The sequence below is a fragment of the Scyliorhinus canicula genome, chromosome 9 (genome assembly GCF_902713615.1).
Source record: "Scyliorhinus canicula chromosome 9, sScyCan1.1, whole genome shotgun sequence".
Classification (NCBI taxonomy): Eukaryota; Metazoa; Chordata; class Chondrichthyes; order Carcharhiniformes; family Scyliorhinidae; genus Scyliorhinus; species Scyliorhinus canicula.
Genome location: NC_052154.1, coordinates 50,505,471 through 50,527,945, shown reverse-complemented (window position 1 = coordinate 50,527,945; position 22,475 = coordinate 50,505,471). Strand labels below are relative to the sequence as shown.

Below are 22,475 nucleotides of genomic sequence, written 5' to 3'. Positions count from 1 at the left end.
TAACTCCCTAAATTCTGATTGTCGGACCTCATCCCTTTTTTTACCTATATCGTTGGTGCCTATATGCACCACGACAACTGGCTGTTCACCCTCCCCTTTCAGTATGTCCTTCAGCCGATCGGAGACATCCCTGACCCTAGCACCCGGGAGGCAACATACCATTCGGGAGTCTCGTTTTCGACCACAGAAATGCCTGTCTACTCCCCTTACAATTGAATCCCCTATGACTATAGCCCTGCCAGTCTTTTTCCCGCCCTTCTGTGCAGCAGAGCTAGCCACGGTGCCATGAGCCTGGCTACTACTGCCTTCCCCTGGTGAGTCATCTCCCCCAACAGTATCCAAAACGGTATACCTGTTTTGGACGGAGATGACCGCAGGGGACACCTACACTGCCTTCCTGCTTTTTCTCGGCCTTTTGGTCACCCATTCCCTGTCTCCGTCACCAATCCTAACCTGCGGTGTGACCAACTCACTGAACGTGCTATCCACGACCTCCTCAGCATCGCGGATGCTCCAAAGTGAGTCCATCCGTAGCTCCAGAGCCGTCATGCGGTCTAACAGGAGCTGCAGCTGGACACACTTTCCGCACATGAAGAAGTCAGGGGCATCGGCCGCGTCCCTGAACTCCCACATCGCGCACGAGGACCATAACACGGGTCTGGGATCTCCTGCCATTTTTACCCTTTACCTTAACTGATTACAAATATAGTATCAAATAATTAATAAGTGAAAGGAATAAAGATTTTACTTACCAATCACAATACTCACCAACACACGAAGAGTTAAATTTCTCCCAGCAACTGCTAATTGGAGCACTTTCCTTGCCAGCCAATCAGGTCACTGCTTTGCTGTGATGTCACCCTTCAAGGTACGTTTTTAAAGAGATAAACTTACCTTCCCGACAACCACGGTTGGTTTTTTTTTGGTTAGAGGAGGGGGTAGGGAGGGAAACACTGAGGACGTGTTTTGGGTTTAATTGTCACTTGACAACAGCCCCTTCACAAACCACCTTCAAATTAGGCTGACCGCACTGCACGTATGCAAATCTCCCCGGAACAGCCAATCAGTAGCTCTGCTCTGCTGGATGCTTGCTTGCACTCGAACTCCTCGGGTCTCTTTCGCAGGTACACCTTCAAATTAGGCTGACCGCACTGCACGTATGCAAATCTCCCCTGAACAGCCAATCAGTAGCTCCGCTCTGCTGCCCTCTGCTGGATTGCAAAGGACAAGGAAGGTCGGGGTGGAATTAGATAAAATGGTAAATCATCTGGCTTGATATTAGTGTTCAGCAAAGGCATGAAAGCAGAGTATTCCCCACCCCCAACAAGTAGTTGGACAAAAATTGTAATTAAAAAAACATAATCTAAAGTTCTATTCGTAATCTCTGAATTTAGATGGAGAAAGACTAAGTGCTGTCTCGTTTTTATTTTGCTATTCTGGTAGTCACTTGAAGCAATGGAGATTAGTTATCCATCATAATTGGGTACAGTGTAATCGTGGTTTATGTTACTGGACTAGTAATCCAGAGGTAGTTGAAATTGCAAGTGGCATCCAGAAAAGAAAATGTCAGTATCTCGGCCATTTGATCAGATCTCTTCTGGAGGGCAAAGTGGAGGGCAGCAGAAAGAGAGAAGTGCAAGTAGATGACTGATATCACTCAGTGGTTGCAGGTGAACTACACTGGATGTCTGAGCATCCAATATCTGGACAGCAGATCTCCTGGTAGGAGCAGTGGCAAGCAGCAGCTGCAATCCAGAGACCTGGATTAATGCTCTGGAGCTGAAGTCAGAGCCGACCATGACAGCTGGGGATCTTTTTTAAAAAAAAAAACAGTTCCTGAAATAAATATTTTTTACAAACTACAATCAGCGATGGTGACCATGTAACTAATTGTCATAAAAACCTATCTGGATCAGTAATGCTCTTTAGGAAAGGAGGTCTGCTGTCCTTAACTAGTTTGATCCTTATGTAACTTCAGATCCACAGCAACGTGCCTTCTGAATTCGCTAAACAAACTACTTGGCTCAAGAAGATTGTTAATTATCCCCACTTCTGAAAATTAGGGATGGGAAATAAATGCTAAAAAGTTGTTGACTCATCACAATCGATTAATCTGTAACAGACACTGAGCTGTTATAATAATGATCTTTATTACAGTAGTGTCACAAGGAGGCTTACATTAATACTACAATGAAGTTACCGTGAAAATTCTCTTGTTGGCACATTCCGGCGCCCATTTGGGTATACTGAGGGGAATTCGGAATGTCCAATTCACCTAACTTTCCGGGACTTGTGGGAGGAAACCGGAGCACCCGGAAGAAACCCACATGGGCACGGGGAGAATGTTCAGACTCTGCACAGACAGTGACCCAAGCAGGAATCGAACCTGGGACTCTGGTGCTGTGAAGCAACAGTGCTAACCACTGTGCTACAGTGCCATCCTTTGAGGAAAACTGCAGTGGGTTGGAAGCTAAGTAGCGTAAACAAAGTGTGACAGTAAGAGACAGAATTTAACAGTGATACTGTTTCAATGAATAAGGCCATACATATCAAGCCAAATTGGTAAAAGTTAAAGGCACTTAATCATATCAAGGCAGACAACTTGTGGCACAAATAGAAATAAATAATTTTGATGTAACGCTCACAGGGGCTCGTTTAGCAAGGGGCTAAATCGCTAGCTTTTAAAGCAGACCGAGGCAGGCCAGCAGCACGGTTCAATTCCCGTACCAGCCTCCCCGAACAGGCGCCAGAATGTGGCGACTAGAGGCTTTTCACAGTAACTTCATTTGAAGCCTACTTGTGACAAGTGATTTTCATTTCATTCATTTTTCATTTTCATTGTTGAGAAAAAGAGAATTTGTTTGGAAAAGAAAGGTAGTTTGAAGGGACGTATATTTGTATTTGTAAACAAAAAAAGGGTATAATTTTAAGTGAGATTAATGTTTCTGTGACTGGAAGTGTAAAACGTGTAGTTAGATTAATGCTGGACAAAGGTGTTTGTATGCTTGGGAGTTGATTAATTTCCAGCTGTATTTCAAAAAATAAATTTAGAGTGCCCAATTTATTTTTTCCAATAAGGGGCAATTTAGCGTGGCCAAACCACCTACCCTGCACATCTTTGGGTTGTGGGGGTGAAACTCCACATGGTCAGTGACCCAGGGTCGGGATAGAACCTGGGACCTCGATGCTGTGAGGCAGCAGTGCTAGCCACTGCGCAACCCTGTTGCCCTATCTAGCTGTGTTTCTATTGTGCTTCGAGAAGGCTACAGTGTGAATAATAAATAAAAAGTTAAAGCGTAGAATTATAGAATTGCTACAGTGCATAAGGAGGCGCACTCAACTCTGCACGGACCCTCTGAAAGAGCACTCTACCTAGGCCCATTCCCCCACCCTATTCCCGTAACCCCACATATCTTTGGACACTAAGGGACAGTGTAGTATGGCTGATCCACCAAACCAGCACATCTTTGGACTGTGGGAGGAAACTGGAGCACCCGGAGGAAACCCATGAGGAAACAGGGAGAAAGTTCCACAAAATCACCGAAGGGAGGAATTGAACTCAGTTCCCTGGCGCTGTAAGGCAGCAGTACTAACCACTGTGCTGCCCCTATATGGGGGTTGTTTAGCAACTAGCAATCTTTATTAGTGTCACAAGTAGGCTGACATTAACACTGCAATAAAGTTATTGTGAAAATCCCCTAGTTGCCACATTCGACGCCTGTCTGGACAAAGCTGCAAGCTTCCGAAGGAACAAGATGCAATCCAGAAAACAAGGGAATTGGGACAGAAAGAATGTCTTAAAGTTAGGAGAACAGAAACCAGGATATTGTTCAGAAGAATTCAAGGAAGAGCAAACAAAGTGTTTTTAATACGAGGGAATTTGCAGAAACTAGATTTAAAGTTGGACACCAGACTTCAGAGGTCGATGAAACATTTGATGTCATTTTAATGCAGTCTGGGAATCGAGAGTTAAAGCAATTGTGAACAGTTTGCACAGCAGTAATTTAGGCACTAAGTACCGTTAAATATGGGCACCGATCTTGTTAACGTGACCGTCGAGAAACACTCCGCCAATCGCGCCCAGAATTACACGTAGAAATGTTTTCGTTACATGTGCCCATCATGTACTGAGTTAGCATGATTTTATGAAAGCGAAATTGAGTTTGACAAACCTGCTACATTTTTTGAGGATGTAACTGGCGGCAGGGCAAATCAAAAGGAACTAGTGGATGCAGTATACTTGGATTTCCAAAATGCATTTGGTAAGGAGCCACAGGAAAGCTGTTTCAATATTTTACATTATGTGGGCAGCAGGTCCATGGGGCCACCACAACTTCTAAGTTCCTTTCCAAATCCTGACTGGAAAAATATATTGCTCCTTTTTCATTATCTCAGGGTTAAAATCCAGGAATTCCCTACTCAGTGGCACTGTAGGTATACCTACACCACATGGACTGCCGCAGCTCAAGGTGGAGGTTCATCACCGACTTCTCAATGGTGTTTGGGAATGGGCAGTAAATGCATGCAAAGCTGCCTCCAGGTACTTGCTGAGCTTGCACCTCTGGGTGCTTGTTCACTGCAGCTACTGAGCCGTCCTGCTCTCGCTTTCAAGCCACCCTTCGCAGGACTGGAGAGATCCTACCCAGTGCTTCTCTAGGGTAGGCTGTCTCAGAATTGGTCACCTGCGCATTGAAATATTGTCTCTGCAGAAGTGTTAGAAGTGACTCATTTGATTGTAATTTTGTTGGGAAATAGTACATCTTGAATCATTCTTCTGTTTAAAAAAAAACATTTCTTGGAGGGCAAAGCCTACCAATGTCAGTGCATGCATATAGTCACTTTTTGGGCTGCCCAGCTGCTGTTAACTCTTAATTTGTGATATATAAAAGGAACAAATGTATGTATATTTCAATTCATCTTTTGACTGAGGTTTCCTTCTTTTGGTATTTGAGTTTCCACAGTTGGTTTCTTGATATGGCAGATATAACAGTACACACTTTTGAATCACATTTGCAAACCAAAAAGGGTATTGAATTTCATGCCTCATCTGTTGACTATTGTAGCATTGTGGGAATGAATAAGAACATAACTAGCTTTCTTTTTTTTTTCCAGTTGAAGAAAGCGAGTCTTCAGAATTTGATTTAAATTGGGACTCAACAACTGTACGAACAGGTAACATCACATCATTAATATTGTGCAGTATGATGTAGAAACAGTTTTAAGAAGTTGTATACAGCTTAGAATCAAATTAAAACGTTGGTGTGCCATGTGACGATCTCTCTTGAATAATTTATTGGGATGTCATCTGTCCTCTTCAACTGTTAATGCTGCGTTGTTCCATTCATTGACAATTTTACTGGAAGACTTGATTCTCCTGATGAGAACTGATCCAAAGTAACTTTGTGAATTTCTATTCAGTCATGTGGGTTTGGGGGGGGGGGGGGGAAGAGACACACATTCTTTTTTGAATAAGTGTAATATAAAGTTGGGTCTTCACCTTTTTAGAGCTACTATCACACAGATACAACAGGGGTTTACTTGTGTGACTAGACCTGTGGTTTAATCACTTGTATACCTACATGGTAGTCAAAATTTTTAAAGGAAAACAACTTTGAATGTCTTGACCAACTAGTTACGGTTTATCTTAATGATTTGGATAAAGGTCTGACTATATTGCAGCAAATTTGCTGAAAAAGCAAAGATAGGTGGTCAAGTGAGTTGCGAAGAGAATGCAGTTTGAAAATGGGTATTAATAGATTTAGTCAGTGGGCAAAAGATTGGCAGATGGAATATAATGTGAGAAAATGGCAATAGATTTCTAGAAAAAATATATTACTTAAATAAAGAGAGACTACTGAGTGCTACATTATCGGGGGATCAAGGTGTCCTTGTACATGAATTTCACAAGCCACCATGCAAACAGAGCAAGTAATTAGGAAGGCAAATGGAATGGAGGCTTTTATTGCAAGGGGGATGGAGTATAAACGTAGGGAAGTGTTGCTACAGTTATACAAGGCATTGGTAATCCCATACCACGAGCACTGTGTACAAACTTTAAGGAAGGACATACTTACATTGGAAGCAGTTCAGAGGAGGTTTACCAGTCAATTTCTAGGTTTGTCTTATGAGGGAAGGTGAGCAAGTTGGGCCTATTCTCATTGGAATTTAAAAGAATGAGGTGATAAAGATTCTGAGGGGGCTTGCTACTGAGAGGATGTTTACTCCTGTGCTGGAATCTAGAGCCAGGGGACACAGTTTCAAAATTACAGGTCACCCATTTAAGACTGAGATGAAGAGGAATTTCTTATCAGAGAATTGTTGGTGTTTGGTATTCTCTTTTTCAACGAGCAGTGGAGGCTGGGTCATTGAATATATTCAATGCTGAGTTAGCAGATTTTTGATTGACAAGGGAATTGAGTGTAATGGAGGGCAGGTAAAGTTGAGTTGAGGTCACAATCTGGTCAGCTATGATCTTATTGAATGACAGAGCAGTCTTGACGGGCTGAATAACCTACTACTCCTATTTCCTATGTTCAAAATGGAGGGTGCTTTTTGATGAGGAGAGAGGGGTAAACATTAGAAGTAAGGAGACAAAAATTGTGTTGCAAATTCAGATATTTGGAACACTGAAGTCCCTAACATGAGTTGTTTGGAAAATAAAATTCAGCTTGCAGGCGGAGAATATGACCTAAGGTGTGATTGTGTTTAAAATATTGTAAAATTATGGTTTGTGGCATGATTTGTTTTTTTAACTACATAGAACTGTACAGCACAGTACAGGCCCTTCGGCCCACGATGTTGTGCCAAACTAGTCTGAAACTAAGGTCAAATAAACCTACTCCCAATCGTTCTAGTGCACTCTATTTGCCTATCCAATAACCGCTTGAAAGTTCCTAAAGTGTCCAACTCCACTACCATAGCTGGGAGTGCGTTCCACGCCCCAACAACTTTGAGTAAAGAACCTACCTCTGACATCCCTCCTATGTCTTCCATCATGAACCTAATAGTTATGCCCCCTTGTAATAGCTACATCCACCCGAGGAAGAAGTTGCTGAACGTCCACTCTTTCTATCCCTTTCATCATCTTATACACCTCAATTAAGTCACCTCTCATCCTCCTTTGCTCCAATGAGAAAAACCCTAGCTCCCTCAACTCTTCCTCATCAGACCCACCCACCAATCCAGGCAGCATCCTGGTAAATCTCCTTTGCACCCCTTCCAATGCTTCCACGTTGTTCCTGTAATGAGGTGACCAGAACTGCACACAATACTCCAAATGTGGTCTCACCAAGGCCTTGTACAGTTGCAGCGTAACCTCACGGCTCTTAAACTCAATCCCCCAGTTAATAAATGCTAACACACTATAGGCTTTCTTCACGGCTCTACCCACTTGGGTGGCAACTTTCAGAGATCTATGGACATGAACTCCGAGATCTCTCTGCTCCTCCACATTCTTCAGAACCCTGCCGTTATCCATGTAATCCGCATTCAAATTTGTCCTACCAAAATGAATCACCTCGCACGTATCAGGGTTAAACTCCATCTGCCACTTTTCAGCCCAGCTCTGCATCCTAGCAATGACCTATCATTGTCTCTTGCAGCCTACAACAGCCCTCCACATTATCCACTACTCCACCAATCTTGGTGTCATCAGCAAATTTACTAATGTTTGACCTGATGCCATGATACTTCATGGGGTCCAGAGTTGATGTTGGGGATTCTCCGGGTGACCTCCCGTATACCAATGTGCTGCTGCCACCTCTGCTGCGTCTGTCCTGCCGGTGAGACGGAACAAACGCGAGTATAATGACGGTAGTGTCTGGGCCATTATCGGTGACTTATTCTGTGAGCATGATTATGTCTGGCTGTTGCTTGGCTAGTCTGTGAGACAACTCTCCCAATTTTGGGGCAAGCCCCCAGATGTTAATAAGGAGGAATTTGCAGGGCCGACGGGGCTGGATTTCCCGTAATCGTTTCCTGGGTGGTTATGGTAAAGAAATGACTATGTACTTCAAAGATTGAGGGGTGATGAATTCGGAGGTTGTGGTGTTACCATACTGCTCATGAGTTTGGCAAGTGTTGCTGGAGAAGCTGTGGCAATTTACTGTGGTCTAAATGCTCCATACTGTAGCCATGGTCTGTTGGTGGCAGATGGAGCAAAGGTTTGATGTGGTGGATGGGATGCCGGATCAGAGAGATACATTAATCTGGTTACAGATACGTTTCTTGTGGTGCTGCAGCATCCAGGTAAATGGGAAATATTCCAACACACCAACCACCCATCATCACACACCCACACACACACACCCACCTGCATACCATTCATATGCAGTTAACAATAACCTGGCATTTGTGTGTGCAACTGTAATGTGCTGCTTATGAGCTCAAGCCTGAATGTTGTCCATGTCTTGCTGCACGCAGGCATGGACAGCTGCATTATCTTGACGAATGTTGAATGGAACGGAACACTGCAATTATCAGCATTCATCGCCTGACCTTGTGATGGAGGGCAGATCATTGGTGATGGAACTGAAAACACTTGGCTCTAGGACACTTCCCTGAGGAATTCCTGTATCCATATCATGAGATGATTGGCATCCAATACTACAGCCATCTTTCTTTGTGCTAGGTATGTCTGCAGCAGAAGAGTTTCCCCCAATTCCCATAGAGTTCAATTGTACTCTGGTTCCTTGATGCCATTCCAGTGCTGCTTGGATGTGGAGAGCAGCCATTCTCTCATCACCTGAGTTCAGCTCTTTTATCCATATTAGGGGCTCAAGTCAAGTGATCCTGGTATTAACCCAAAATGAACATTGGTGATCGGGTTACTGGTGATGAAGTGCTGCTTATTACACTGTCAATGACACCGTCATCACTTTGTTGATGATTGATATGGCAGTAATTGACAGGATTGGATTTGTCCTTTTTCTGTGATCTCTGGACTTTGGAAAAGGACCGAGATGGATTATTTATTCGGCACTGTTGGCTGAAGATGGTTGCAAAGGCTTTGGCATTGTCTTGTACCCAGATACTGGGCTCTGCCAGCATTCAAGGATAGGGATGTGTGTGGAGCTGCCTCCTCTTGATACAAAAGCAAAATACTGGGGATGTTGGATATTGAAACAAAAACAAAATGTTGGAAACACTTTAACAGGTCAGGTAGCATCTTTGGAGAGAGACACTGAGTTAATATTTTTGATTGATGGTCTTTTATGAAAACTGAGGAAAGGTCATAAATGTTATAATTTAAGCAAGTGAAAGGGGGAAGGGTGAAAAAAATAGCACAGGGACGGTCTGTGATCGATGGGAGACAGGAGAAATTAAATAACAAAAAAGGTATGTGGCAATGTGGGAGACCTTTCTAGACTATTTATTTGATTGTCCACCATCTTAATGACTGAATGTGGCAGGACTTCAAAACTTTGATCTGATCTGTTGGTTGTGTTATTGATCAGCTTGTTTTGCATGCATACAGTGCTGTGTTTTTGGTACATCTGGTGTTTCTGGAATAATCTACAATTATTGAACCAAGGTTGGTCCCCTAACTTGGGCAGTGGTAGTGTGAGGGTATGCTGGGCCAAGAGGTTACACATGTTGGTGGATATAGTTCTGCTGTTGATGGCCCATAGCACTTTATGGATGCACAGTTTTGAGTTGCTTGATCTGTTCGGAGTCTATCACATTTTAATAGTTCAATTTACAGTGCTGAAGGAGACTATTTGGCACATCGAGTCTGCACTGGCCCCTACAAAGAGCACCCCATTCAAGCCCACGTATGCACCCCATCCCAGCAACCCCCACTCAACCTTTTTGGACACTAAGGGCAATTTATCATGGCCAATCCACCGAACCCGCACGTCTTTGGACTGTGGAAGGAAACCGGAGCACCCGGAGGAAACCCATGCAGACACGGGGAGAACGTGCAGACTCCGCACAGACAATGACCGAGCAGGGAATCGAACCTGGGAACCTGAAGCAACTGTGCTAACCACTATGCTACTGTGCTGCCCATTAAGCATGGTGTTGGTGTTACACACCGTGATGGAGGTGTTCTCCGAGTGAAGATGGGACTCTATTGCCACAAGGACTACGAGATGGTCATTTCTACTAATACTGTCATAGACAAATGCAACTGTGACAGTTAAATTGGTGATGATGAGGTCGAGTATGTTTTTCTCTTGCGTTGTTTCTTTCACCACCTGCAGCAGTCTGGCAGATATGTCGTTCAGGACCTGGCTGAATCAGTCAGAAGTAGTGCTGCCTAGCCTCTCTTGGTGATAAATTGAAGACCCCCACTGATAATTTGTTCTGTACCCTTTCCGCCCTTCAGCGATTCTTGAATGTACTATACAGCAGAGGTATTGATTCTTCATGTGAGGGAGGGGCAGTAGGTGGGAAACTGCAGGAGGTTTCCTTACCCATGATTGACCTGGTACCATGGAAGTTCATAGGGCCTGAAGTCAATGTTGAGAACCCCAAGAGCTACTCCCTCCTGACTGTATACTACTGAGGCACTGCCTCTGGTCTGTCTTACTGATAGGACAGGATATAACCAGGATTTGTGATTGAAGATCCTGGGGTATTGGCTGAAAGTAATGAATTTGCAGACATGGTCCTTTTGTCGATGCAAGGTGGTCCATTTGGTTTTATTATTAGACTTCTTCATAGAGATTTGATATAATGAATGGCTTGCTAGGCCATTTCAGAGGGCAGTTAAGATTCAACCACCATTGCTGCGTGTCTGGAGTCATGTAGGCCAGGTGGGGTAAGAATGGTAGATTTCCTTCCCCAAAGAATAGTATTGAACCAGGCTTGTTTCTACAACAATCTGCTATGTTGTATAAAAATATAAATCTGTCCAGAAGCAGCTACTTTTAGCATGCCAGGTTACCACAAATATTCCGTCATTGCTTAATCAACTTTTATTCAGCCAGTCTTACTCATAAATACGTTTATAATTGTTGTAAATGCTTTTCACTTAAAAGTTATTCTCTTTCTTCCATTGTTTCTATTGCTCTTTATGAACTATTCACAGTAAAATCAAGATTGTTTCTCTCTGACACCATCAGTGAGCATTGTCTATGTATGCTACAGCGTTAAAAAAACAAAATAGGATATACTTACGTTTAGTGTGTCGAATGGGATATTCATATGTTAAAATTGTATCAATGGAATGTTTCTGCGGTATTTGGACTCTGGACTGTTTGCAATTATGGATAAAACCTGTAAAATCGTAATTAGGAAAGCCTGATGGTGGAATGTTTCTTGTGGCTTCTTCAGCTCGTTCAGAGGGTTGGTGTAGACCTGATGGGCGCTCTGAAATGGCCTGGAAAGCCATTCATTATATCAAACTTCTATGAAGAATTCTAATAATAAAACCAAATGGACCACCTTGCATCGACAAGATCACCAAGTCTGCAAATTTATGATGTTCGGCCAATACCCAGAATCTTCAATCACAAATCCTGGTTATATCCTGTCCTATCAGTAAGACAGACCAGAGGTGATGCCTCAGTAATATACAGGCACCCAATTGGAAAGCAATCCAACCGTCTGACCTGAATTGATCCCCTGTGCAATTAGCTAACTGTTTGCCATGCTGTGAGGGAGCGGAGGGACCATCACTTCAGCCCCTCTTAATTCTCCACTAATCTTGAAAATTCTGACCAGAAAACAGACTTCCTGGGCAGATACGTTTAGGAGTCATATTATTTTCACATCTGCATTAAGATACATTGTGGCTGAAAGAGCACACCTAGATTTGTGAGTTCATGGAATTCCTGCAGTGCAGAAGGAGGCCATTTGGCCCATCGGGTCTACACCAACCCTACCAAGGCCTACTCCCCCACCCTATCCCTGTAACCCCAAAGCCCCACCTAACCTTTTGGACACAACGGGCAATTTAACATGACCAATCCACCTAATCCGCACATCTTTAGACTGTGGGAGGAAACTAGAGCACCCGGAGGAAGCCCACGCAGACATTGGGAGAACGTACAAACGGCACACAGACTGTCCCCCGAAGCTGGAATTGAACCCGGATCCCTGGCACTGAGGCAGCAGTGCTAACTACTGTGCCACCGTTCAGCCCGTGCTGATTTGCAAGCAGTATCATTTGGTCAAATTGGAAAAAGGGAACACTGTGCACCTTTTTTTGGCGAATGGAATTAGTTCCAACTGGGGAATGTGTATTTGTTTCAAAAAGTAATTCACCTGAGGGCCCAGAGACTACAGAACGCTGCAAAGCTCTGCATATTAAGAGCATTATTACTCGCGGTTGAGGCTTTACTGTGGAGCAAGTGGGTGATTTATTTATTCCACGTTTAGTCAGTCTTCCTCCCCTTCATTATTTGAAGAAATGGATAATGTGTTTCTTTTCGGGTCATTACTTTGAACTTGGAGATGGCTTGGGCACCTGCAGTTTGAAATTATATACCTGTATTTCATTCCTCTCTTCCTAAGATATTCATTTCATTAATTGGGATCAACACCTGTGCCATCTCTGCCCCCCAACTCCTCAAAAACATTCACCTAACCTGAGCAGATTTATTCTTCATTTTGAACAAAATTTAATCATTGTTAAATGAAAGGGACCACTTACACTTCCACTGATTTGCGCTGCAAGATATCCACGTTTACTGTTTCACATCATTGACGTATGCTCATTTCTGAAGTATATTGAAGCAAGAAAATGCTGAGTAAAATTTTTAATGTGGAGGTGCTCTCTCAGATTCTCTCAGTATTAAGATGGGAACTAGTGCAAAAGGTGCGGTAACAGGTGTGGGATTCAATTAATGATGCCATAAACTGAGCATCTTGACAAAGTTGGTTGGGCAAGGAGCGGTGATGCTTGCTTACTCAAATTTGAGGATATTTGCCATAAATTACCAAATTCTGTGTGTAGTAGCATCCAGGTCAGCATATACAGCCCTAAGATCTCTATGGAAATAAGAACCTCCCATGTACCGGTTTTGCTCATTCAGAGAGATTTTGGGAAAGATTCCATCAAGCCCCTATTTGTGAAGACCAGTACTGAACGGTGCTCGCCCGAATTCTACGAGGTGAAGGGATAGGACACAACGCCTCGGATGCCTTGGGAAACTGTATATTAAAGTGAGACTAGATGGGCGGGATTTGCATCACCGCCTCGCGAAACCATGTTGGATCTAGCGAGGCGTTGCAAGCTGGGTAGATCCTGGAGGCAGGATCTCCCAGCTTCTGTCGGCCGCAATGCGCCATGGCGAGCTGCTTTTCAGGCGCAGCATGGCCGTTCGATTGTGCCAAGGTTCTTTTTAGGTCTGTCATTGTATCTGTAGGAGTTTAAAATGTGCATATATTCAAATCCTGGTTTGCAGGGGAGGTGCACTGAATGTCCTTGAAGTGAATTGTAGGCTTGTACCTATTTTACAAGCAAATGGATACTTTTTATGTGTGGTGTAACCTTTTGTGCTATTCATTTTCATCACTAACTTCAACTTCCACTGCAGTAAGAATTTTATGATGGCATTTGCAAATCATGAAATAGAAACACAAAATTAAAAACAAACTATTTGCAGCTGTAAATTATTACCTCTGCTAGGATACACCTGGGATGAGTACTTTCTTTGAGGAAGCAATATAATTAAAAAGACAAAAATGATAACAGATATTTATCTGCAATGTGGAAACTAGTCTGAATTTTAAGCCTAGACTTCGAAGTTGGGACAAATTTCTTATTTTAACAAGCAATATATGCTAAAGGCTTTATCTGAACATGATTGGAAAAAATATATACGTTGCTCACTCATATGCAGAGGGTGTTCACAAAATATCTCTTGATTTTCTTTTTGATTGCCGAAGTATGACTGGTTAGGTAATATCCTACCTAGAGGACTAGGTAGTCGGGGCAGTTTCCCGAGCTCCTGTCAATCTGTCATTGAAGCAGCATTCAAGATTATTTTGTGATTAAGCCTGCTCAACTACTTTAAAATTGTCTTCTAAATGAAGTGAAAACGTTTTAGGACACAATATATTTGTTGGCTGTAGTTCTTCAACTGACTCTTCTACATTTGAGGCATGGCACTAAACTTACTGAATTGTGTGAATTACTGTCTCTTCTCGGGGAGAAAAATATAGCTGCATGTCCATTCATCGATATTTGGGTGGTTGTTTTAATTTAAACTTGCTTGAATTGCTGTTGATTAAAACCGACGCGAGCGTGGAGCTGTTGTCTCTGTGCAAGAATTGAAGTTTAGATGCAGAGTGTGCAAAATTGCACTGGGTGGTGGACACAAAACAAGAGGAATTGCTTTTGCTGACATTCTACCAGATGCCCAATATTCAATTCTATTGAAGCCAATAGGGGCTTCTTGACAAATACATGAATAGGATGGGAATAGACGGATATGGTCCCCGGAAGGGTAGTTTTTTTTTAGTTCAGACGGGCAGCATGGTTGGTGGAGGCTTGAAGGGCCGAAGGGCATGTTCCTGTGTGGTCATTTTGTTCTTTGCAATTGAATATCAGTTTGAGCATTAAAGAACCAATGTGATACTGTCTGTTTGGCATCCTATTCTATGTCCAAACTCATCCCCAGAGTCTTTGGTTATACATTTAATAGGTGAAAAGATACTCACAGACAACATGCAAAATGATATGAAGCCTGTCTGATTCTTTGTGGTACAGTTTTTGAACTCAGTCGCAGGGTACTTTGACCCTAGGTGACCCCTAATTTCCATGATTAAGTTCTCACTGGCTTGCAACAGTTAAAAAGCCATTACATCATTACTCCTGCATGGCTTTATCTCTTGATTTACATCCTTGCGTTAGCTCAGCATTCAGAGATTGGTCTCATAATAAAAAGGTGTCCTTGGATATACAGAAAAGATAAACGTGTAGTCATCAAACACATGGAAGTATTTATTGCAAGGTCAGCACTACCGAAGGCTAACTTATATGACTGTCATCGATACAAGGCTAAAAAAGGACTTCAGTGATTTTGAACAGTCTGGTCATATTCTATTTTTATCTCTTATTTCAATAGGGTTTTAACATAGAGTTCTGAACATAAAATGGATTCTTTGATACAACCTTTTCTCTTGAGCATTCCTAATACTCACCTTGGAGAACCAAACAATTGATCACCATATGTTTTCATAAAGTATGCCTGCTATTGGAAATCCAAGCTAAAATAAGTTTCCAGTTTTTGAAGATGGCAATTACAAGATGTATCGGAAAATGGAAGACTACATATCTTAAAAATCATAGGCACAATGGGCCAAATAGTTTCCTTCTGTACTGTGTCCAATTTTAAGGGTAATTTGATTTTGTACAGTATCCAGCACAGCTGCCCATTACACATCTTGCCTGATTTCTGTGCTGAATATTTCTCATGTTATCACCAACAAAAGCCTGGCTCATGTGCTTGACAGATTTTTCACCTTGCTTTAAATTCTGTAATTCCATATATAAAAGGCAGAAATTCCATTTGTTCTTTATATGTTTTGGCTTTTTCCTCTTGTAGCGTGACTGTAAAGTTCTAAATAAGCGCACTGCTTAATCACTCTGATCCTGTTTTCCATTGCGAAGGTTGTCCCCGAATATATATTAATTCACATTTATCATGTTTTAGTCATTTATGCAAGCTTCTAAATGGTCTGTGTCCTCCTGCAGTTTTCTGCATTCTTACTCAGATTTCCATGCTTCCAAATTTTGATGGTACTCCCTCCATGACCATGTTCGCTTCATTTATACATAGAGGAAAACAAATCTCAAAATAGATCTCTAGACCATAACACTGACTATATCCGATGTAAACACAGTGCATTTATTTTTTACCTTAGTGAAATCAACCAATTTACCTTCAGTATGCTGGACTGAGAGCTAACGAAACAATATATTATGAGCACTTGGATTAATTGCTTTAGAAAGTTCAAATATACCACATCCACTGCAGACATTTTTATCTGTACACTGAACAACCTTAGAACATAGAACATAGAACAGTACAGCACAGAACAGGCCCTTTGGCCCTCGATGTTGTGCCGAGCAATGATCACCCTACTCAAACCCACGTATCCACCCTATACCCGTAACCGAACCCTCCCCCCCCCCCTCCCTAACCGTACTTTTTTAGGACACTACGGGCAATTTAGCATGGCCAATCCACCTAACCCGCACATCTTTGGACTGTGGGAGGAAACCGGAGCACCCGGAGTAAACCCACGCACACACGGGGAGGACGTGCAGACTCCGCACAGACAGTGACCCAGCCGGGAATCGAACCTGGGACCCTGGAGCTGTGAAGCATTTATGCTAACCACTATGCTACCGTGCTGCCCACTTATTGAAGAATTTTCTGAAATTGGTTAAGTATGCTTTTTGAAAATCCAAGTTCACTGTCCTTGATTAGCTAATATATTCAGGAAGTGTTTTCCAATTACATTTCAATTCACAGCCTCAACAAGAAGAGTTCTAGATATCTACTACCCTTTATGTGGAAAAAGTGTTTTCTGACATTGCCTGTAAATGGTCTAGATCTGATTTTAAGGTTATGCTCTTGTTTCGGGCTCCTCTAGTAGTGGAAGGTTTTTAACATATATCAACTTGTTTAATCATAAAACACCTCCGTTCTTTAATCTTACAAGAGAATACAGCCTCCTCTGTGCAATATATCCTCAAAATTAAATTCTTAGTTCAGCTATCATTCTGGTGAATCCCCTCCAAAGCCAGTGTAACTTTCCTGAGATGCATTGCCCAGAACTGAATTACAGGACTCCAGGTGGAGTCTAACCAGCAGTTTATATAGTTGTAACCACAACATCTACCCCAGCCTTCTTGTGATAAAGGGTAACATTCTATTAACCTTTTAAAATCATCTTTATAGTTGTCCACTAGTTTTTAAGTGCTTTCTGTACTTGGACTCCTAAATCTCTGCTCCTCCACAGTTCCCAATTTTTCCCCATTTAAAAAACACTCTTGCCATCATCTCTCACTTCCCGTCTCAAACTATTAATGTTTCTTTGCAACTTTTAGCTCACATCTGCACTGTTTACTTGTGCCACCTAGCTTGGTATCGTCAGCAAATTTGAAGATATGGTATGTCTAGCCTAATTTGAGTAATGTGATCATGGTGTATTTTTTTGCGCAAGAGCAAATGATAAAGTATTAATATGCAGTTTCGAATCCCCAGTTTGTTGGGAGATGCGCTACAAAGGAGCATCAAACACTTCAGGGTTAATTAAGAGTTTCCCTGCATAGCTTTAGCTTCATCAACAAGATTACTGTGTGTAAATAGATCTAATTTCCTTGCACTTAAATCTTCATGTGGTTAATTACAGCAACAACAATGCTTTTTCATTAGTGAGTAGGTCATTATTAGATGTGTCTGGCTACATTTATTACGAACAAGCTGGGTGTACCTTTTGGAAATGTCTGGAGAGACTGACTGGAAATGATGGAACTTTCTGTATTTTTTTTAAGTATCCAATTAAAATACATTTGAATTAGCGTGGAAGCAGAAGGTGCCAATGCAAATTAAATGGATGAAAAAGGGTTCTGGGAAATCCCTGTTAATTACTGTAAAATGCCTTTATTTTCTGTTTTCTTAGGTGCCTTTAAGCTTAATGTCCTTGCTGAAATCGGTCTTGAAAGTGTGCGGGAGTTGCCCTCCAGGGTGGAATTACTGGTACCAGCAGTGGCAGAGAGAGAATCTCAGCATATTTTGTTTATAATTTTCTGCACTACTAGAAGTAAAGTGAACTCTGTGATCGTGCTGTTGTTCTGTGTAATTATTCAGCTGCTTATTATGTCTTCCTCTGCCCCAAGTTAGAATATCTACACTGAATAATAGGTGGGGCTTTGGAATTGGAGGATGGTTCAAAATGAGCACTTTCTTGCAATAAAATTCTCCAAACCACAAACTATTATGTTTGAAAGACCAGATTGTACATCAAAACATTATTCGTCTCAAAGTAGCAGCTTGAGCTATATTTTATCCCACCCCACTATGGTACGGGAGGGCAGGAAACCATTTTAATAACTACCGTGTTATATCAAATGCCTTTAGATTGCCACAAACTGATAACTACCTTGCTCTTATGTGGCTGTGGGCTGCTGTTGTAAAGTTAATATTCGTGGATCTATCAATGTGAGTTATCACCTCTATGATAACTGGGAAGTTTTGTTTAAATTTAGAAAAGTAATTTGACGTTAAAATACTTGGATGGAAGGAACTCTTGAGACTCTGAGCCATATATTTTGAATTGTACATTTTTCAAAACCCAGTTTTTTAAGTATCTAACCCATTGTCATATTGTAGTTCAGAAACAAACTGTCCAGGAACAGTATTTAATCACTTTGCATGTTAAAAATGAACCAGCGTACTAAATAAAGACTTATAAATTTACATTTGACTTAGCCACTGACTTGGCATTGAGAATACAATTACCCTGAAACCGACCTTGATGTGCCTATTGCAGCAACTGTGGGAACGGTAGTGCAGTGGTTATGCTATGGAACTAATCATCTGGAGACACTAGTTCAAGTTGCATCATGGCAGCTGAGAAATTGAAATGTAATTAAATAAATCCAAAATCTCGCATCAGTAAAGGCAACCGCAAAACTACAGGATTGCCATAAAAATCTATCTGGTTCACTAGTGCCATTTTGGGAAGGAAGCTTGCTGTTCTTACCTTAAATAATTGTACTCCCAGAATCATACTTTTCAGCCAATGTCCCAGCAGTGATGATGGTGCAGTGGTGTATGGTTGTGAAGGAGTGGTCTTGGGAATCTTCAATCCTGACTACAGGCCCCTTGAAGTTTTATGGTCTCTGATCAAATGAGAACTGGGAACTAAATGTACTTGGTTAGAAAGTTTGCAGGAGAGACAGGAAACATGGCAGAATGGGTGGAGTAGCCTTACTGATTAGAAATACTATCACTTCAATGATGAGGGAGCATATAATGGGAACTGAGGAACAAAAGGGTCTAAAACGATAATGGTTGTGTCGCGACCCTCTGGTAGCAATTCTGAGGTGCTAGATTGCATAAAGGCCGAAGTTAGGCAAATGTATAGCAAAAGCATTAATGGGGGATTTCAATTTGCAAATAGATTGGGGAACGGCAGACAAGCACCTGTCAGAAAGGTCGTGAAGTCCAGGAAATTTTCCTGCAGCAATTATGTTCTAGATGCAACTGGGTGGGGGGGGGGGGGAATGACGGGTAATTTTAGATTTATTTATGAGTAATGAGTCCAATTTAATTAATAGCCTAACTGCGCGAGCATTTATCAAATAGTGATCACAACATGATTGAATTCAGTGTAGTATTTGCAAGTGAAAAGCATATTTCCGATACTAGAATTTTAGACTTAGGTAAGGCTGGCTTTAATGGACTGAGACGGAGCCCATCCATGGTAAACTGGGATGATGGGTCAAACGACTGATGATCAGTGGAGAATATTTAAAGAAACATTTAGATACAGAGCAAGTACATACCCCTGAGAGGAAAAGCTCCACTTCACAAAACAGCCATGGCAACTAAAGAGGTAGGGATGGCATAAAGCTAAAAGATAGGGCGTGGAAAAAGGCAAAACATAGCACTGATCCCGATGAATGGGATAGGTACAAAGGCCAGCAGAGAATCACAAAGCAGCTTGCAAGAGCTACTAAAAGGGATTATGAAAGCAAACTTGCAAGGGACATCAAAATCAATGAGAACAAATGTGATAGTTACATAAGGGGAAAAAGGGTGGTGAAGAGCAAAAGCTACAAACTGGGATACTGTGAGTGATAATGGGGAAATGGCAGACATGTTGAGCAATTACTTTGCCGTGGTATTTCCAGTTGAAAAGGAGGATAACTTGCCATGGTTCCGAATAAATTAGTAGTCAATAGAGGACAGGGAATTAATACAATTGATGCAAGTACAGCATCAATAAGTAAGAAATTAATGGAACTAAAGAGTGACAAATCCCCAGGACCTGACCGTTTCCATCTGCAGGGGAAGTAGGGGAGGACATTGTAGATGCCCGAACTATAATCTTGCAGGGTTTCCTGGATTCAGGAGTAGTTCCTCTGCATTGGAAAATTGCACATATCTCTCCACTTTTTAAGAAAGGTGAAAGGGGGAAACCAATACCAGTTGGCCTAACATGGTGGTATGGAAATTGCTGGATTCTATAAATCAGGAATGGGTAACTGAACACCTTGAAAAATTTCAGTCAATCAGGGAGAGTCAGCGTGGATTCGTGAAGGGAAAGTCATGCCTGACTAATCTTAATTAATTTTATTTAGAGGTGACTAATGTAGTGGACAGGGGAATATCTATGGATGTTATTTATGTGGACTTCCAGAGGGCATTTGATAAAAGTCCCAATTAAGGAGATTGTTAACTAAGGTGGAAGCCCATGGAGTTGAGGGCAAATTATTGACATGGTGAGGAAATTGGTTAAGTGGCAGGCGACAGTGACGATAATGGGTAATTACTCTAACTGGCAGGAAGTAACTCATGATGTACCACAGGGGGCTCAATTGTTCACACTATTCAGTAATGACTTGGGTGATGGCATAGAAAGTCATGTATCCAAATTTGCTGAGGATACAAAGTTAGGTGGCTTTATAGACAGCCTAGCTGGTAGCATAAAATTGCAAGGAGATATAGGCAGACTAGGTGAATGGACAAAATTGTGGCAGATGGAATTCGGTGTAAGCAAGTGCGAGGTTAAACATTTTGGACCAAAAAAGGATAGCGCAGAGTGCTTTCTAAATGGAAAGAGGTTAGGTACAGTGAATGTCCAAAGAGGCTTGGGGGTTCAGGTGCATAGATCCTTAAAGTGCCAGAAACAAGTGCAGAAAATAATCAAAAAGGCTAACGGAAAGGATTGGGATATAAAGGCTCAGGGGCTATTTATGCTGTAGCTATGCAAAACCCTGGTTAGACCCCAATTGGAATACTGCGAGCAGTTCTGGGCACCTGGCCGTACAAAAGATATTTTGGACTACCTGGATTACAGGATTTAAGTAATGAAGAGAGATTGCTTGAATTAGACCTGATAGAATTTAGACGGTTAAGAGGTGATCTGATCAAAGTATTTAAGATATTAACAGGGAAAGATAGGGTCGATAAAGATAAACTATTTCCACTGGTCGGAGATGCTAAAACTAGGGGGTATAGTCTAAAAATTAGGGCTTGACCATTCAGGAGAGATGTTAGGAAGAACCTCTTTGCTCAAAGGATGGTAAAGCAAGATCAGTTAATTTTAAACCTGCGATAGATAGATTTTGCAAAGATATTAAGGAATATGGACCAAAGACAGGTATTAGGAGTTAGGTCACAGATCAGCCATGACCTCATTGAATGGCGGGACAGGCCCGAGGGGCTAAATGGCCAACTTCTGTTCTTATAATTCCTATGACAAAGAACCAACCTGCTGCTAATTGCCACCTAACTACATTTCTCCCTTAACTGATGAAACAATAGTCCTCCAAGTTGAACACCTCTTGAAAGAATCACTGAAGGTAGCAAAGGCACAGAATGTAATCTGGATGCCGGACGTGAGTGTTCCATTAGCAAGAATGGCTTGGTAACACCACTTTTTACTCAGTTGGTGGAATCCCGAGGACATTGCTACCAGACTATGCCCGTGGTGATGTTGTGGCCATCAACGTGAGGGGAAAAGCCTACTGTCCTCAATTTGCTTGCCGCAAATGGCACTACAATCCTCACAATATTGGTGGAGAGAAAATCCTGTCTTCACACTGCAGACACTTTTTATTGTGTTGTGTGGATATGATCATGTTGGATGACATTGAGTCAGAGCAGATCTAGCAGCTGAAAACTAGGCGTCGTGAGATACTGTGGGCCTTCAGCAACAGAATTGCGTTACACCATGATCTGTAGCCTCATGGCTTGGCATATCTCTCATCATTGTTGTCAGCAAACCAAGAGACCAATACTGGTTCAATGCTGAGTGTACTTGTCATGTCTGGAGCAGTATTCGGCGATTCTATATGGGGTGCCAAACTAGTGAAGCTACTGCTAAAGAGAAGAGGTGGCTCCAAGAACATCCCATCCTCAATTATGGCAGGACCTAGCACATGAGCGTAAAAGTCACGGCTGAAGCCTTTTATGAGCTGGTAGGGAGTGGTAACATAGATCTGAAAACCTTTTTTAACCAATAGAACAAATTTTCGTAGAATCAGAGAATCCCTACATTGCAGAAGGAGGCCATTCAGCCCATCAAATCTGCACCGACCCTCCAAAAGAGCACCCTGCCTAGGCCCACTCCCCTGCCCTATCCCCATAACCCCACCTAACCTGCACATCATTGAATTTATTATATATAAAGACTTAAAACCACCATTATTAACTTAATATCATTGATAATTATATACGTTATGCATTGAGTTTTGCTGCTTACTTCCACTGAGAATTCTCTTATTCCTTATGAAATCTTAAGAGTCATTTACTTATGTAGGCACCACCCATTAGTATGCT

At 42.0% G+C, this 22,475-nt stretch overlaps 1 protein-coding gene across 3 annotated transcripts in view; it reads left to right on the top strand.

Annotated features, from left to right (window-relative positions):
* Positions 1 to 22,475, top strand: part of znf423 (zinc finger protein 423) — a 423,129-nt gene that overhangs the window by 81,925 nt on the left and 318,729 nt on the right. For all 3 annotated transcript variants that reach the window (XM_038806675.1, XM_038806674.1, XM_038806673.1), the window contains exon 2: positions 5,113 to 5,172. In XM_038806675.1, the coding sequence (XP_038662603.1) occupies positions 5,113 to 5,172 (60 nt within the window). The remainder of the gene's footprint in view (positions 1 to 5,112; positions 5,173 to 22,475) is intronic.